At 47.6% G+C, this 17,720-nt stretch overlaps 1 protein-coding gene across 7 annotated transcripts in view; it reads right to left on the bottom strand.

The window, feature by feature from the left end:
* Window positions 1–314: 314 nt before the first annotated feature.
* Window positions 315–17,720, bottom strand: part of RNF220 (ring finger protein 220) — a 214,246-nt gene continuing 196,840 nt past the window's right edge. For all 7 annotated transcript variants that reach the window (XM_017824756.1, XM_017824752.1, XM_017824753.1 and 4 more), the window contains 3 exons: window positions 12,723–12,831; window positions 11,528–11,602; window positions 315–3,375 (listed from right to left, as the gene is read on the bottom strand). In XM_017824756.1, coding sequence (XP_017680245.1) covers window positions 3,304–3,375; window positions 11,528–11,602; window positions 12,723–12,831 — 256 coding nt within the window. In that variant the 3' untranslated portion in view covers window positions 315–3,303. The remainder of the gene's footprint in view (window positions 3,376–11,527; window positions 11,603–12,722; window positions 12,832–17,720) is intronic.

The following is a 17,720-nucleotide window of genomic DNA, read 5'->3' on the forward strand; positions in this document are numbered from 1 at the left end:
ATCTGTTGGGGCTGGGTGCCTCCTGCCCCCAGCTAATGCAGCTGAGGAGACTTCATTATGGGCGTGTCCCCCGAGGGGTGCCCTTCGCCCTGCCCTCCTGGCTCTACGAGGGGGGACCAGTTGGGGCAACCCATCCGTGGTGGGGTCTGGCGAGTGTCCCAGCATCCCCCTGCATCTGTCCCTGCATCACCAACAGGACCAGGACTCCCCTTTGGGACATCACCCACATCCAGGGGCTGTGGCATGAGGTGGGGGTGTCTCCTCCGCTGCCTCTCCCTGCAAAGGGAAACACAGAGAGGCAGAAAGCGCCTGAGAAGATTTATACTTGTTTAATTAATGTCAAATGTAGTTTACAAACGGGAGTGACAAGTACCTCTTTGTATAATATACACTGACACACAATCATCGACACACCAGAATATCGCTTTGTGCAACTGGGATTCTTTGGGCAAAGATAGGTAACTCTGATATTTCAGGTTTTGTTTTTTTTTTTTTTTTTTTTAAATCATTTAAACTCATTACAGAAGAGGGGAAGTGGCGGATGCCTGTTACAAACCGGGGTGCCACTCTCCCCAGCCTTCCCCCAGCAGCTCCCCCCCTTGAAAACAGGGGATGGCTTTACAATTTAAACAAAAAAAAATAAACAAAAAATAACCCCCAAAACAAAAAACAATGACTAGTTACATATGGTTTTACACATACGTACATAGAGCACACGGCTGGTCCACAACACCTGCCAGAAATCCTGGCTCCCTCCCAGGGCCTATTTCCAAGGAAGGGCTGGTTTGGGGTGTCCTGCCCTGTCCTGCCTTCCTGTCTGTCTCTCAAACCCACCTGCTGCACCCTGTCCAAATCTGAGACGTCGGCACCAGCACACTCCCAGCTCAGCCATGTCCCCCCCAGGTTTTTCTCCCTTCACAAACCCAGTCCGAGCTGTGTGTGCCTGTCCTTCCCCTGCCCGAGTGCTGCTGGGTGCAGGGTCACCCAGCAGTGACAGCCCCCTGGGCAGGCCCTGCCTGCAGTCTCCTCATGGGGTCAGGACCCTCCAGGGTCCCTTGGCTTCCTCTGGTCCCTGGGAGCTCTGCAGGTACATGTCCCTGAGCAGAGGAGGCTGCAGCTCTCTGGTCTCAGAGGCCACACACTGCTATGAGCTTGGAGACCCGGGAAAATCCCAATTAGGAATTGTCACCTTTTGATGAGATGCTTATCAAATAACAGCTCCTTCAATTTGGTTTGGGGTTTTTTGTTTGGATGCAGTGGGATCCTTCTGAAATCACTCAGGAGATGCCAAGGCCAGCAGCTGTTCTCTGCAAAACAGCACCAAGCTCAGGGCAGGGAACACATCCTGCCCTCCATATCCTGCCTCCCCAGCCTTTCCCTCTCTGGAAATACCCCAGCGTCCCAGTTCCAAACCCCTCATCCACCACTGTTCCCAGACTGTCTTAAAACGCCCCAGCCACATTTTGCTGCCAGGTGGGATCTGCTTGGAAAGACCCTGCAGGAGCAGGGGAGATGAGCTTCCCCATCTCCCTGTCTTCTGGCTGTGGGGAGCTAGGGCAGGGATGCACAGTGTGAGAGCTGGGAGAATTCAGCACACGAGGTCTTGGGAAATGGATCGTTATCTCTTTCTTGGGTCCTGACAATAAAAGAAACAAAAACAAAAAACCAGGCCAGATGGCAGCTTTGGTTAAGGCTGAGGATATGGGAGACAGGGACAAGCATGAGAGACTGCGTGGAAGAAGCTGGGGCTGTGGGGGACCTCTGGATTCAGCTGGAAATGTCTCTGCTGGACACTCTGGGGGTGGTGGTGTGGATGAGACAGGGCTGGCTTAGCTCTCTGCCCTAGTGCCAAAACCTCTGGGGCAAAATGCAAGCTGTAGGAGGGTGGCAGCTGCGGGATGTGGGTGCAGGGCAGGGCTGGCTCTGCAGGGTTTGCACAGCTCTGCTGGGCAGCACCGGGCCCGCTGCAGCCTCACCCGTGAGGGAACTGGCCCAGCTCTCTGGGCAAAGCCACCAGCACGACCACCCTGTCCCCCGCCATCCCCACCTCCCCACCGTCCTGAGCAGCCCAGGCATCCTCAGCCAGCAAATGCTGCCTGGAGGAGAGGAAAGCAAAGCCGGGCAGGGGAGGGGAAGGTGCCGCAGCCTTGGAGGAGGCAGAGGGGATCAGCCGGACCCCTCGAGCAGGCACTCCCAGCCCGAGGAGAAGGCAGGGCTCCAGCTGACTCCCTCCTTCCAGCTCCACACCGTTTGCCCCTTCCCCAGCTGGAAAAGGCAAAGGGGCTGAGCCAGATTCCTCCATCCTGCCTGGCCCCCCGGTGAGGAGTTAAAAGCTGTGTCTTTCCGGGGATAACGATTCTATTATAAATAGCCCCATTAGCTACAACTAATGACAAAAATCCACCTCCTCTACTCCCCATAAGTTCTGTAAGTTATGGGCAATGCTACAGCCATTACTAAAAGCTGTTAACTTCATATCTGAATGAGGAAATATACACCACAGAACATTAAACCATTTATATTATATATATGTATATATATACTTTTTTTAAACTAATGACTTTAATGCCAAAACTTTGCTGAACCAAGAAAAATATGGGTTTAATGTTCTCTGCTCATTTTTTTTTTCTTCTTTAAAAAAAATACAACCCAAAGAAAAGAAAGGGAAACTTATTAGTATGTAATGTTTGAGTCTATCCCATTTATACACAACATTGTAAACATATATAATCTATATTACATGTGCTTCATTTCTGTCTGGGTGTGTTTTTTTTTTCTTTAAACCTTTTTGTTATCACTAGAACACCACAAAAAACCAAAACAGAACCAAACCAAAAACCAAACCAAAACAAATAAAAACAAAACAAAAACAAAACTGAACAAAGAACACAAGTTACAGGTTATTTAACATCTTTCTGTCAAGGGTCCCTTCCCCAGTCTCCTGGGGGCAGAGTGGTCAACAACACAGTCCAAAGGACGGCTCACGAGCCATCCACAATGCAAAGCCAGCTCCAGGGAACGGGTGATGGGGAACACTGGTTTTAAAAAAGGGGGCTTCACAACAAAGGGTTTGGTTTTTGCCCGCTGCAGATGCTGAAGGAGGTCTCAACTTGCGGGACCTGGCAGCCGAGGCTCCCCACTGCTCCTGTATCCTCGAGTCCATGTCTGGAGTCTCTGGTTTGTTTTTTTTTTTTTTTTCTCTTTAAATTTTAAAACGTCTTTTTTTTTTGTTGCGCTCGTTCTTCTCCCCCTGGGTGTGATGAGCTGAGCCGATCGCTGGGTCCCGACCCACCGCCGGGTCCTTCATAAGTAGATGCGCCGAAGGTCTCCGGGAGACGTGATGGTGTTGCACTGGGGACAGAGCTTCTTGGCACCCTGCAAGCAGCAGACAAGACACAAAGTGTGAGAGCACGAAGGACAACCCACACGGCCCTGCCCTGGGCCTGCAACCTCACGGGAGCAGCAATGTCACCCCCCTTCCCCTCCAGTGAGGGCTGTCCCCTCCCAGCAGTGGGCACAGGCTGTGAGAAAGGGAAGCCCCAACCAGCACCTTTCTTGCCTGCCCTGCAAGCCCCTTGTCCTGTTCCAGTCCCCAGCATGAGGCTGCTGGGCAAGCAGGAGCTCTGGGGGGCTGAAAGCCAGAGCCAATGTGTGTCACCAGACTTGGCACCACTGGCTGCCAAGGAGATCTGCTCCTTTCTGTTTCTCTCGCTCACCTGCAGCCCTCAATGAGCCAATTCAGGTGCCTGAACAGGCAGAAAATCAACCCAGCTGGAACAAGTTAAGTTTTCAGCAGGTTCTCATGCCTGAGCTCGTTCATGGTGGGCTTGGACCATCCCTTTCAGGGCAGCAAGATGGGGCAGTGCCTTGGCCATCCTGCAAAAGCCCACGAGCTGCCGGCATGAAGGAAACCCTGGTCCTGTCCCCGCAGCTCACACAGATGCTGCAGAGATGAGTCTCTTCTGCCAAGGTGAGCTGAAACCAGCAAACTGTGATGTGAGCTGGGGTGGAGTAATGGGTGGCCGACATGAACACTACATGAAATAAAACAAGGGCTGATGTGCCATCTATTACAGAGCCTGACAGCCAAGAGGTGTTAACAAGCCTCAGAATCGGGGTCAACCTAAGCCAGTCATCATTAGATTGGCAGATGTGACAGACAACTGATGGGAAAAACGACAGAAAGATGGCTCTGCTGTGAGGCAGCCTCCCATCTACAGCACAAGCAGCACAGGAAATAGGGATGCCCTCCCTGAGCAGGGCTTCTTGCAGTGCCTGCAGCAGTGAGTGCGGCAGCAGGGCAGGGCACTGCTTCAGTACTGCTGCCTGCACTTGGGTACATCCCTAGCAGAGGAGGTGGCATTGCTGCTTACAAAAGGCAAGCACCCTTAGAACAGGCCCTCTCTGCTCTGTGACACCACCTGCGAAGGCAGGACAGGGGCCTTTTCCACTGGAAGTTCTTTAGGCTAAGGAGAATCTAGAGGAGAGAGTCCCAGGTACAGAAAATTTATATGAGTGCGAGTAATTCACAAGGGTACACCTCCAAAGAGGTGCAAGTCATGTTTGCTCTGCAGTACTGAGTACTACTGCAGACTAGTTTGGAACCAGCCCCCTCCCTGCTCCCAGTGCATGTTATTCCTGGCAGACATGGACTTCACACACTTGCTATTCCCTGAGCTTTGGACTTTTGAACAATCAGGCTGCCATTTGACAGCCCTTGCTGCTCAACAGCTCAACAGCTGCCCTGACACACGAGGGGACCATGGGCCTTTGCACCTGAGATTTGAACCAGCCACACACAAAGTCTTGTTGAGCTAGAGTTGAATGAAACACATGATGGACACTCAAAACACCTTAGGCATCACTCTCAGGGTGAGTGACAGACTGGCAGTGGGACAGACCATTGGTGGTCTGGATGTTGCACCTAACTCTGATGCTGATTCCTGTGGGCACATCCTTTTAGTTATCTGGGACAACTACTGTGTCTGTTTAGATTTTCAGCCTTCTGGGGCAGGGACCAACCCACTGTGCCTGCACAGAAAGGGCAAGCTCTAACCCTGCATGTCCTAGTAAAAACTTGCTGCAGTGCCAACAATACGAAGGAGAGAAAAATGTAAACATCTGCCCTTTCTGACACTGTGGGCCAGGATATACAGCAGCACCCCCATGGAGGGGCTCACTAATCTGGATGCAAATGTCACAAAATAGCCTGTTTCAACTGAGTCCCTGCTCAGTTCCATGCAGTTCCCTGGTCCTTCATCAAGGTACCTGTTGCACCTGGTTGCCCTCTTGGCACCATCTTTGTACCCAGAGGGTCCCAAAGGAGTGGCAGGGAGGTGTTGAGGAATTAATTCACAGCATGTTGTCCAAGGGACAGCAGTTGGCAGCTGCCTGTTTGAGCTTTCCTGTGTGCCCTGACAAGCAGAAGTAAGTGTGCATGGGGATGTTAACCATTCCAGATGGAACTGCTGGCCACATCTGTGTCCATGCTCTCTTTCCCAAGACAGGCACAGCTTACCCACAAAAGGCAGCAAAGCATCCAACCAAGCACCTGGAGCTCCTGCCTCTCTAGACAATGCACCAGGATACAACGTACCTTCTGCAGGACCAGTGCTCTGACCCATCGAATGCCTCAGCCTGCCTTCAGTCTGGGACAAAGGATGGACAGTGCTTGCTGCCACCTCAGACCATGGCCCCTGCTCCTCAATGCCCCTGTGCAATGCTCAACAGCACTTAGCTGCTTTTCAGCTCCAAGGAAGTCAGAGACATTTGCCTACAGGTAGGTGGGGAGGAGCACTGAACCTCCTTGAGTTCGCTTCTGCTAAAAGCCAACCTCAGCTGCTGCCACCTCACTCTCCTGCACCTTGTGCTCCATTCTGGGATGTGAAGCTGGACTGAGACAGTTGAGGGCAGGTGTGTGTGACCCCTAGCAAGGGCAACCTCCCTAACACAGACTAGACAGCTCACTGCAGGAAAATTCGGAAGTTTGGGTTCCTGGACAGCCACTCTGACCAGGTCTGCAGCAGCCCTCCACCATCAGCCCACAGGGATGGCAGAACAAGCCTGATTAAACCGACTGCAGCTTTGCTGCTCTCTTCCATGGCAAAGCAGGGTCAGGTATGTAGTTCCTTTACACCACAGGGAAAGGGAAGTTGGGTGGATTTATTTTGGAATATCCTGGGATCTCTGACCCTGAGATCTATTTTCTGTACCACATGTTGATGGCTTGATCCACTCTCCCACCTAAGGCTGAGCTGCACACAGGCACCTCAAGTTTCTTCAACCACGCCACAAAGCAGAACCCAAACACACGGAGCTTGACCTATTTTCTGCAAAAGCTACATGATCACAGTCTGATTTAGGGCAGTGGTGGATGTTGCTTCACCTGCACATGGGAAGTGGAGCTCATGCTGGAGCTCTGAAGCCTGGGTACATTGGAGGGAACAACAGCATGCTGGAGACCTTCAGCAGCCAGGCCTGAACGCTGCACAGACTGCACATGGCACGCTGGGCTCAGGGTCTCTCTAGTACTTATGCTTGGTATTAACAGTTCAGGCAAAAATAATTACTTTGGACCCTTGGGGATGCATTTTTCTTTCTTTTTATGAAATAAAACCGTCCTCCTCTGCACACATAAAGCATGTGTGTTAAATTCAGAACTAAGTCCTGATTTTTTTCTTTTCAGATTGAAATTGCTCAGAACCTTGCTCCTTACATCTGACTTTAGGAGTAGGTGTACAACGTTTATCAGCACCAGAGTTTAGGCTCTCCTCTCTTGTGGAGAGGCACATAAGCTTGTACACACACACATGCTGGCACAGGCACAATGAAAAAGCGTTTGCTCCCCCACTGCTCACCTGCCAGCTGGGGTTACTAAACTTTTCCCTTGAAATAAAAATGCTGTGGAATAATAAGTCCCACCTGTCGGCCATTTCTTTCTTTCTTTTTTTCCAGGTCCTTCTGCTCCTTTCATCATAGCTACATGGAAAAGCCTTGATGTGTTATAGCTGTGTGTGCTAGAGTAAAGGCCACCTCAGCTTTTCCATTATAAACCCCAGTTTTGAGGGGTTTATAAAACTCTGCTGCAAGAAGTTTGCTCCAGGGCTGTTACAAAGCAAAGAAACGGGGCTGGAACCAGGATGGAGTTTATTTTTTCTCCTCCTTTCTTAATTAAAATTTGGCAAGTGATTGATCCACAATACAGGCTAATCACTTGGGGTAGTAGTTTGAAAAATACATTAACGAGAGTTGAGATGTTGAAAAGTCGTTAGGGCTTACATGGTGCCAGGAAGGATTGGAGGAGTTTGTCTTAAAGTTGCCTCTTAAAAAAAAATGGTGTGACGTCTGCTATAAATTGGCTAAAGCAGGGAAACTCAAAAGGAAGGATTTTAGGCACTTCCTGCTGTCCTGTGGGTCTAAAAATGGGCAATTTCCAAGCACAATATGCTACCAGGCACAGAGAATAAAGACACACACACACACAGAGCAAGTAGAGGAAGTAAAATCAAAACAGAGAGATGCAAGAGGGACCCAAACCAAGAGCCAGCTTCTGCCAGGAGAGGAATGGAATGCCAAGATCCAATCCTCAACCAAGGTGACAGCCCTCTCTCCCACCCATGCCTTCACATGAAGTGGCAGCTTCTTCTCTGCAAATGCTAATTCCCAGAGAAGCAGCTGCTCCCCACTGCCGTTGTGGGGTACCCTCCAGCTGTCAAGTATTGGGGTTAAACCACCAGGAGAACAACTTTTTTCACAGAGCCTCCTCAAAGGGTGGAGCTCACCCCCACAGGCCAGAGCTGAAAAAATGTGAATAAATGACCAAATAACCTCACTGCACGCAGGAGCATCGTGAACGATCATCATGCAGCATCCTCCGTGCAGCTGCTGACTCAGGAGGTCCCTGTGCTGCTGGAAGCACCCAGGAATCACCCAGAAAGATTGCTCTGTATCTATGCTGTTCTGTACAAAACTACTCCAGCCCACATGGGTATTGAAGTGGCAAAGCTAAGAACACGGTAAACCAGCAAAGGTATAAGTGTGTCAACTGCAGAGCACACATATCTATTGATGGATCCCCTGGAAGCATTCTGTGATGAAGAAGGCTTTTTAGAAGTGGTTTTTTTCCTGCTCTTGCAGTTGTCATTTTCAAATAAGCCCAAGGCAAGCAAGCACAAGCCTAGAGTCAGCAAACACCCATGGGAAATGCTGGCTCTGGCTGTAGAGGTGATGGGGGAAACTCAGTAAACTGCATCTGCTCAAATAAACCCGTCCTCTTTCAGCCCCTGCACCCACAAAACAGCTCCATCACTGGCAAACAACAGCCTGACTTAGCTTCTAACTACATTTACTTTGTAAAGAAAGATACCAGGGTTTGGGAGATCACAGAATTACAGCTCAGAGGGACATGAAGAACTCACCAACCCACTCCCCTGGCAAATATCACCTCAACTTGAATTACTGCAGACAGACACACATCAAACCTGTTCTCACAAACCTCCACAGCAAAGCAGATGGCCCATCTCTACTGTTAGAGCACCCTTCCCAAGAGAAGGAAAATACAAATCCCACACACTAGTAGCTGTACTAGTGTTAACTCTCAGTTAATTGGGAAGGATGGAGAAGGGGCAGATTGTACCACAGGGAGATTCATCCCCAGTGACTCGGGGCTGCAGTCCAACAATCAGCTGAGGACAGACACCTGCCACAAGGACAGTGTCTGTTCAGGGAAATGAACCCGCCTTCTGCTGCCCAGGCTAAGCCTTGCTCCTGCAACATCATTTCCTTTCCTATCTTTGAAGAACCTGCACGTGTTTCCAGGGCTTTCCAAAAGGGATCACAGATAAGTTACTCCAGGCCCATGTCCCAGTTTTTGCATAACTTTAAGATATCAACTCAGTTCTCAGCATGCAGGGTAGGTGAATGAAAAATGTCACTGTGTTGAGTGTCCCAGACAACCAGCAAGTAGGGAGCAACAAGCTCATGGCTGTGGTTTGACACCACTAAAGTCAAGAGGATACTAGAGATGCTCAGATCATTGTAGTATTGTATCCTAGAAAATGTTTAAACCTTAGGTCCACAGACAGATGTGAGCATCAAATTTCACCCCGTGTTCAATGCCCTGCAGGGGTTTAGAAGTGCCCCCAGGCACTCTGAACCCTCAGTTCCAGGGCCTTGTTCAGTACATGATCCTCGCTCTCTCAGACACACTCACACTAATTTCATATTAGATCTTGGCTGGACACATGAACCACAGGGACAGAAGAGAAAGGGGACTTTTCACCAGCAGGGATGGCAGATCTCCAGAATGTTCAAAAGGGGCCGGAAGCCCAACACAACCTGCCCGCCCCAACTCCTATTAACTCCAACAAATTGTTTATTGCACAACAGAAGAAAAATGCTGCCCCTCTCCCCCAGCCAAGTCTTTCCATGTGTGCTGCACGCGCAGGCTCCCTCCTCCCAGCCCCACTGGGGAGCCAGCTTTATACCCAGGGAAAGGTAACAGCAGCGATTATTACACACACTATCCCACAGCTCCTCGCTTGTTAAAAAAAACAAGAGTCTCTTTTGTGCCCGAAATAAAAGGAGATACCTTAATTAGAACAATGCAGGTTGGTAAGCATTAAACACTGAGCCCAGCTGCTGTATGCCATTAAATTCATAAAAAAGGAGGGGGGGAAGGAGGGCAGTCTTAACGAGATTACACACATTGACTTTGATCAAGACACAAAAGCACCAAGGCGTTCCAGGGTTTTTATTGCTGTCTTCAGGCTACATTTTAATGGTTACATTAGAAACATGCGAACACAGGCTGGGAGATTTTTTTTTGAGATGGGAGAGGGAGTGCAAGCATGCCTTGTGAAAAGGCCTGGTTTAATAAATTGGGGGCTGCAGGGAGAGACTAGGACTGGGGAACACATGAGTAGTCACTTATTAATTGCTTCCCCTATGCAAGTGCCAAGTCTTAACATGATGTCTTGCTGGACTATTCCCATCCTGCCTGCCTGGTCAGCAGAAGAGCCATGTGCAGATCACACACAGCCAGCTTCATCCCCACCTTTCTCACGGAATTCTAGGGGGAGATGGCTCCCAGTCTGCAAGGAAAATGCTAATCCCTGAGCACCTGGAGTGAGTTTCCCCATACTCATGAGCAGCCATAACTGCTGAACATGACACAAAGGGGCCTGACTGAAGTTGAACTAAGTTGCTGCTGAGTCTAAGAGCAGCCTGAAATTGGTGTCACAGATTTAGAAGGTGACTTGAGGCTGGCGGGAAGGGGAGAAGACAAAGACTTCAGAGAAAGAAAATGAAAAGTATGTTAGTGTTTTATCCTGTGCTTGCAGCACTGCTGAAGGACAAGATTACTCTTCACTTAGCAAAGGTGGCAGAGTACACATTCATCCAAACACCTCACAGCTATGTGCCCACATATGTGTCTTTTATAACATGCTGCTAAAATGTTTACAAAAGCTTGTATAAACTAAATAGTGACGGGGTGTAGCTGAAGAGCTATAAAATACAGCCCGAGGGATAGCCAAGTTATTGAGTTGCTATTAGTACTCAAGCCCACAGGCACTTCACCATCCTGGTAACTTTTCTTGGACAAGACTTTTAAAAGGCAGGATTTAAAGAGCATGATCAGCTTAATCGTAACTCCAAGCACACAACGTGTTCTATAAAGTAGAGTAATGCCTTACAGGAACAAGTTTTTAGGAGTGGTACTCCCTTACATTTTTTGCAACCCAACACTGTATCATCTTGCTAACAGGAGAACTAGAAAGCACAACTATTTTCCACTCCCCAACTTAAGCAAAATGAAAGTTTGAAAATCAGCTGCAGAGGGGACATTAAAGACTGATTATAAAACCCACAGTTTAAACACAGGAAAAGAAAACACTTCATTAAATAACAAATTTTAACCTGATGTCCTTTAATAAATGTATAAATTGCTGCTCTACTGGGTCACCTATTCTATGTTCAAGGTAGTCCCCAAACTTCTAAACATGGATGGTATATGCTTGAAAACTACACAGTGCTATTTCAAATAATCTAAAAAAATACAGATCCATATTCATAAAAGCTCCCTTCCATATCCTCTTCTCCTGAAGATGATTTCCTTTGCTTCGGGGGAATATTACATTTCTCAGAAGCTACCCATTCCATGAAATCTCAGTGGATTTGGCCTCCATTCTCACAGCTTTACCTCTCTGCATGGATGCCCCACAGGAAATTACCGTAAGGCAAGGTAGTCCCTGGCACAGAGCTCTTCAACGAGCCACGGCTGTGCCCACAAGTAGTGGAGCAACAAGCAAGGGGCAGGACAGCACTTTGGTCACAACGACTCAAAGGAAACTCACTCAAGTCAAAGCTAGAGTGGGGTGTTACACAGCAAGGTTTGGGCAGTCTGCAGGCACAGCACTCACATTATCTAAAATAAAGCAAAAAGCACCTTTCCCTGTGGTGATCTAAAAGTATCAAAGAAGAGAGGGGAAAGGCTGTAAGTGAACAAGAAAGTAGTCAAGAGCCTCACCAGAGTCCGCAGCCAGCATTCTTCACAGTGCACATGCCAGCACTGAATGGAAGTCAGGGGCATTGTGTAGGAGTCCTGAGGAGAAGAAGCAAACAGGTTATTTCCACAGCAGGGATCTACTGATTCTTCACTCCCAACCCCATCACAATGCCTCTCTTTGTGGGTAACACTGCCTGGTATTTTGTGTAATATGTAAGTTGCATTTTTGTAATGTTTGTACAGAAGAGGCTGAAAGTCTCCTGCAGTCCCTTTTCTTGGCTTCCCAGAACTCCTGTTGGAAGCCCATAATCCACTCAAGTGGTGACCTGGCTCAGCACAGTTATTGCAAAAGCATCTGAAGTTGCTGTGGCCACCTGCCATTATTCTCATCAGAAAGGTCACCAGATCATACAAAAACCAGTGACAGGGCAAGATCAACCCTTATCACAATTCACAGCTCTGCAGGAACAGCTTAACTACATCCCAAGAATACTGTTTCTCTTTCAGCAGACACGTGAGTATCTTCTGTCATTCCTAAGAAACCTCTGGAAATTAGCAGCGACAGTAAGTTGTTGTTCTTCCTGTGGGATGAATGGCAAGGGCTGCACTCCCACATCTACAAGCTGTGAGCTGGCTGGGAGAGAGAACCCTGTGCATCCAGATGAAGTTGCAGAGGGAGCTCTCCACCAAGCAGAATGTTCTCCTGATCTGAGCAGAACAGAAACCCAACAGGAGATGCAGAGCCCTGCAGGCTTGGACCATCAGAGGGAGCTGCTGCCCTTCTTTAGGAGAGCCACAGCATCAGCACAGAGCAAGCAGGGCATCAACAACTTTTGAATGCTCAGGCAACATTCCTGTTCCCAAATCAGAGAAAGTGGGTCTCTGATCACAGACTCTGCTCTCTCCTATGCATGTAAATGTGGACATGCAGTAAGAGGATGCCTGATATCTGGGAGTGTTCTATAGGAAGGCTCAAAGTCTTCCTATAAAAAAAGTTGGAACTTTTTTTCCCTGATATAGACAGACAGCTGCCAATACCATAGGAACAACGTAATGCATACGGAAATTTTGGTTGCTAAGACCACCTTCATTTGGAAGGCTAATTGGTGATGAGCTCCCCCATATTCTGCCTGAAAAAAGGAGAAAAGCTTATCCCCTCCTCAGCGAAGATATCAAGACATTTCTGATTCATTACCACAAGTGGAGTGCTACTCACCATGCAAATGAGACATTTATAGCGGTCCCCACGGGAAAGCTGCCTTTCTAACTCACGGACACGAGCCTTTAACGCTTCAAATGTTGTCACTGCAGAGTCTTCTGTAATTCTGCAAAAGATGATGGAGCGTGAGCATCACTGAGCACACAAGACTCGTAAGAGTTTGGGGGAAAAAGGATCCCACAACAGGTACTGCACAGGAAATGGCATAATACTCAAACTAATATATCTGCTTTGGGGTAAAGCAGAATTCCTGAAAAGCCCAGTGTGAACTCTTTAAAGTGTCCTACTAAACACTTCCAAACACATCACCAAAGAACACAACTGATGCTGGAGTTGACAGCTTGATACAGAGCAAATTTCCACAAGATACAGACATTTAAAGAACAGGTATTTCTGCTGGGTTTTTTTTGTTTGCTTTCTGCCTTTTTTCTTGTCTCCCTTAAGAGATTACTTAGGATCACACGCTTGAGGCAAAGTTCTGTACATTGCTTTAAAGCCGCTGAGATAACTTTTTGTGGGCAATAGGAGCTGCTCTTCCCCTTAGAGAATGGAGGCCTTTCCTCCCAATCAACCTCATGTAGCGCAACATCAGCTCATTACACAGGATCAACACAATGCTTTTATATTAATGAAAGCCCTAGTTTTTTGGGTTCTAATACGGAAAAAAAGGAGAAACCAACAGCACTGAGCACTGTCAACAGGCTGGTTATAAAGGCAGCTTCACAATCTGCTTTCCCATTTCCTAGGGTCATTTTTGATGGGCAAGATTCTCTCTTTTGTCACAGAGGCACTGTGCTGAGGGCAGGCAAGTGTATTTTCACGGTTCTGCAAGGCTGGTGAAAAGAGCAACTTGCCAACCTAAAAGCAAGGGCAGACAGCAATGCTTAGCAAATGAGATGCAGGGAGCATTATAGACAAGGATGTGTCACTGGCATGCTGCAAAACCCGATTTATACACAGTGCAGGCATAAGGAGGGGCCCTCAAGCATTTTCCAGAAAAGGTTTAGAGCACTGACATAAAGGCTTTCACTCTTGTGAATAAAAACAAAACAACAATTTTCATTTATGTCAGTGAATTTCAGGTCTGTCCAAGCAGAGTCCAGCTCAGGAGAACCTGAAGAGTATTTCGCCGTCAGAAGCTGCATCATCAATCAAAACATAACCCACAGTGGCACCCACGTGTTCTACCTTTTTAGAGGATGATTCACCAACAGGTGGCTAAAACATGGGTCTAGTGGAATTACTACAACCAGCAAAGTGAGCTGCACTCTCAGCTCTCTCGCTGCACACACGCACTCACTCTTCTGTTCATTAGTCACCTGTCGATGGCACGCAAGGAGGGACCCGGGGTATCTCCAACGAGGTGATTCCGCTGGCTTTTCCCAAGCCTTTGGTAAAAGAGCTAGTCAAAGAGATCTTGGATGATTTTTCTAATTATGACACTTCAGAAGAAAGTGGAGCTGCTCAAGTGCGTATGGTTAAGTACTAATGTTATAAAAAAGCTCCTTCAGTTTTACTCCTGCCTTTGTGCAGATCAGACATGCTCTGCATGAGCTACCGGAGGAGATCTTCATCAGGAGGAGATTCACTGGAAGTGACAGTTGCTAGAAAATGGTAACCATTTCAAAACTGCAAAAAAAGGCAAAGAAGTACACATGTCCCATGACAGCCTAGTGGGTAAGGACTGTCTGGGGACAGGAACACTGTGGATTCAAGTCTTAGAATCAATAAATATTCTTTGGAGCAAGATGAAAGAGCTTCAGTAGGAGACAGCCTTCCCTGCTGTGAAACACCCACTTGCTCCTACCCATTGGTATGAAATATTACCATATCCCAGCTTGAGTTCTCACCCTCAAGGAAGAGTTGCTAGCATTTTCAAAGGAAGTCTAGAAAGGTGTTAGTTTTGTCTAAGGAAGAAACAGAATTATTTATTTATAGCTTGAAGATTATTGCTGGCTGAGAAAATTGTTTGTCTTCCAGTCTGGCCCACCAACAAGCTGATACTGGGTGAAGGCTGAAGTTGAATTTGACTTCCTGGAATCCATTTCTCCTTACTGCATGCACAAGGGCAATGGAGGTAAAAAGGCAGTGAGTGTGACTCCTGCACAGAGCAGGTGGCAAGCAGAACCTCAACCGTTGCTACATTCTCCTTGTACCATCTGTGGAGCTATCTGTCCTCCTCTGATGGGTGGGTGACTCAGCAAGAAAAGGAAAAAGCTGATTCCTTGGGCAGGTACAAGCAAACACCCATTCAACCCCACTAACAGTCAAAGCCTGAATAGGAAAAATTTGCCACTGCAACAACTAGAGGAGATAGAAAATGGCTTGTTTATAGAAATCTAAATGGTTGACCCTCATCGGCCAATTTTGGAAAGCCTCTAAGATAATCGCACCTGTCCAGTAATAAACGAATGAATCAGAAAAGGAGGCTGAATAGAGGCATAAGCAATAATGCTCAGAGGCTGCTTGATACAATGGCCAATCAATAGGAGGGCTGTAGATCAGGGTGCTAGTTAGCTGGAAAATTACCGCACCGCTGCGTGCGTCACGCTGTAGGGATCCTGGACAATCAATGTGGGAGGTATTGATTTAGTTATTATCACTTCATACGCTCCAGACATTGTTAAATATACATTTATTAACAAGGCTGGGGTGCATTGGTAAGAGAAGGAGCTTCAGCCACTGCAGTATCTCCCAGTGCTGATCAAAGCTCAGCTGTGACAGAATTAAACTCCATGTTCTCCCTGCCAAGCGTGCTCACAGGACAAACCCTGACAGACGGCACAGTTGCTGAAGACATAGCTCCTAACTCACGAGAGAGATAGGAGTTTTGGCCACAAGTGAGTATTTTGCACTTGAGATTTCAGGAAAACCTCTCAGAGCAGCAGCAACAAGGGACGTGGCAGCCAAGGGTCAACCCAAAGTGAGCGATAATTGCATGGTTGCTTCCGAAAAGCCAGAGGAAATGAGGTCAAGGGAAATAGGGAGAACATTAGTAAATAAAGGAAACTGAAACTACCTCCAGGGATGGAATAAAGACCAGAGTCACTTCCCATGTGTCTGGCTCCTGTGGTGGCCAGCACACTTGGGACACATGCCATTCCATTTAGTGACATTTTACCGTCAACCTGCTGCTTGTATCCTAAAGATAAGCATCGCTTAGGAGCAACTCTTCCTGCAGCAGCAATCTTGGGAACTCCCTCAGGCTTCCCTCTTGTGTGCACACCTCGTGTGTGCTTGCCCAGACACAGCTGGGAGCAGCCTTGGGCAGTATTTTTACAGGGTAACGCCAGGGTGGAGCGAGGGTCAGAAAGCCAAGCTCCATGGACAGGGCAAGGCTGTGTACAAGTTACCCTGCCAAGTGAGGCAGAGGGAATTACAGGGAAGAAGGAATTGGCTCTCTGCTTTGCCTTGACCTCGTGCTGGATGCAGGAGGACTTTCAACAATTTTGCGCCTCAGCGCTCCGATTTGACGTGTTTGGATAACGTCATTTATCAGCCTCCAGAGAGACCTGCTGAGCACGACTGCTGCCAAGCGCAATACCTTGAGACCCAGCGCTGATGCTTCTCCAGCAGGTGCAAGTGGCCTCCCTGACACCTGAGTCGTCCTCCCTGGCTGAGGCCGTACCAAGAGGGCACCTCCATGACAGAGACTCGTTGTGGACCTACACCACCACTGCGAGGGAACATTTATACAAGAGCAAAAACCAGAAGGGAGGGCTCCTCGTGGAGGAACCTGTGTCTTGTACTTCTCTCTGGACTTCGTGGTTAACTCTGCCACAACTTGGCAGACACAGCTGAGGATGCTGGGTACCAAGGAGCAAGTCTGTGAGACTGGGCAAGACAGTACGTGGTAATTTTCAGCCTTTATGCCCAACACACATTTTTCTACTACTCACAGCATTTTCCCCTGAGCACTGAAAATAAGAACAAATTTTATTTCTCTGAGCAAATCCTTGCTTTGTTTAGATAAAAGGCCAGAAGAAGTGCACAAAACTACCACGGAGGAGGAAAAAAGACCTATCAGTAGCTTTGAGCTGTTAGGAAGCAATCACCTCCTGGGAAATCTCCCCTGGGAAATGGCTGCCCCCCTCTTTGCAAAAAAACTTTAACCCAAACACTGGTTATTTGTTAAACATTAGCATGCATGTGATCTTTGTTTCTCCAAATTAAATCGAGCAATTCCTACCCGCTGTCCCAGTGGGCAATCACAGGCAATTCCGTTAATTAAATTATCTCTGATTCTGCAGCTCTGGAATCTCTCAATTGACTAAGTCTGTGCTTTATCATCAACAAAATACTGGACCAAAAAGGAAACAAAAAAATGCTGATGTCAGAGTGATTGGCTTCAGTTAACCCTTCCCAGCTGGATATTAAGGGCTGCTCAAGAAACTGTTGTACTGGAACGAGCCCAAGAGCGAGAGCCCTGTACCACAGATACCAGCAGCAGCTGTTCACTTGTGTTTCCTTTCTGTTGTACAGAAAAACACAAACACCACACAGCCACTGCATCCAGCATCCTGCCTATCTGAGAGCCACAGAAAGATGCAAAGCATTAGCTGCTGAAGAAGCAGAAAAACACCTCACAGATCAGCAAACCCCTGCAAATACTCCATCCTCACCTTATCTAGAGCTAACTTGATGTATCCTGCTGTTGAGGCGTCTCCATAAAACATTCCCCTTTGGTTTATTTCAACTGGATATAAATTTTCCTTTCTTCATAAACGGCCACACTGTACACAGCATTCCATAAATTTTTACAATTCCACTGTTTGTATGTACCTTGTAAAAAACGCTTAGCACTGATTAAATGCACTACCAATAAAATTTCATGGGCTACTTTTGACACTTGATATTCTGACCTTCTTCTCTCTTCCTCATACATTTATTTTTGCTTTCTTACGCCTGTAAACACAGACTGGCAGAGAGGAAAATGTACAGTACCACTGACAAACCCAAGAGTGATGTATTTATTTTTAAACAAAGCCTTTATCT

This window comes from Lepidothrix coronata, unplaced genomic scaffold (assembly GCF_001604755.1).
Source record: "Lepidothrix coronata isolate B3197 unplaced genomic scaffold, Lepidothrix_coronata-1.0 Scaffold112, whole genome shotgun sequence".
Lineage (NCBI taxonomy): Eukaryota > Metazoa > Chordata > Aves > Passeriformes > Pipridae > Lepidothrix > Lepidothrix coronata.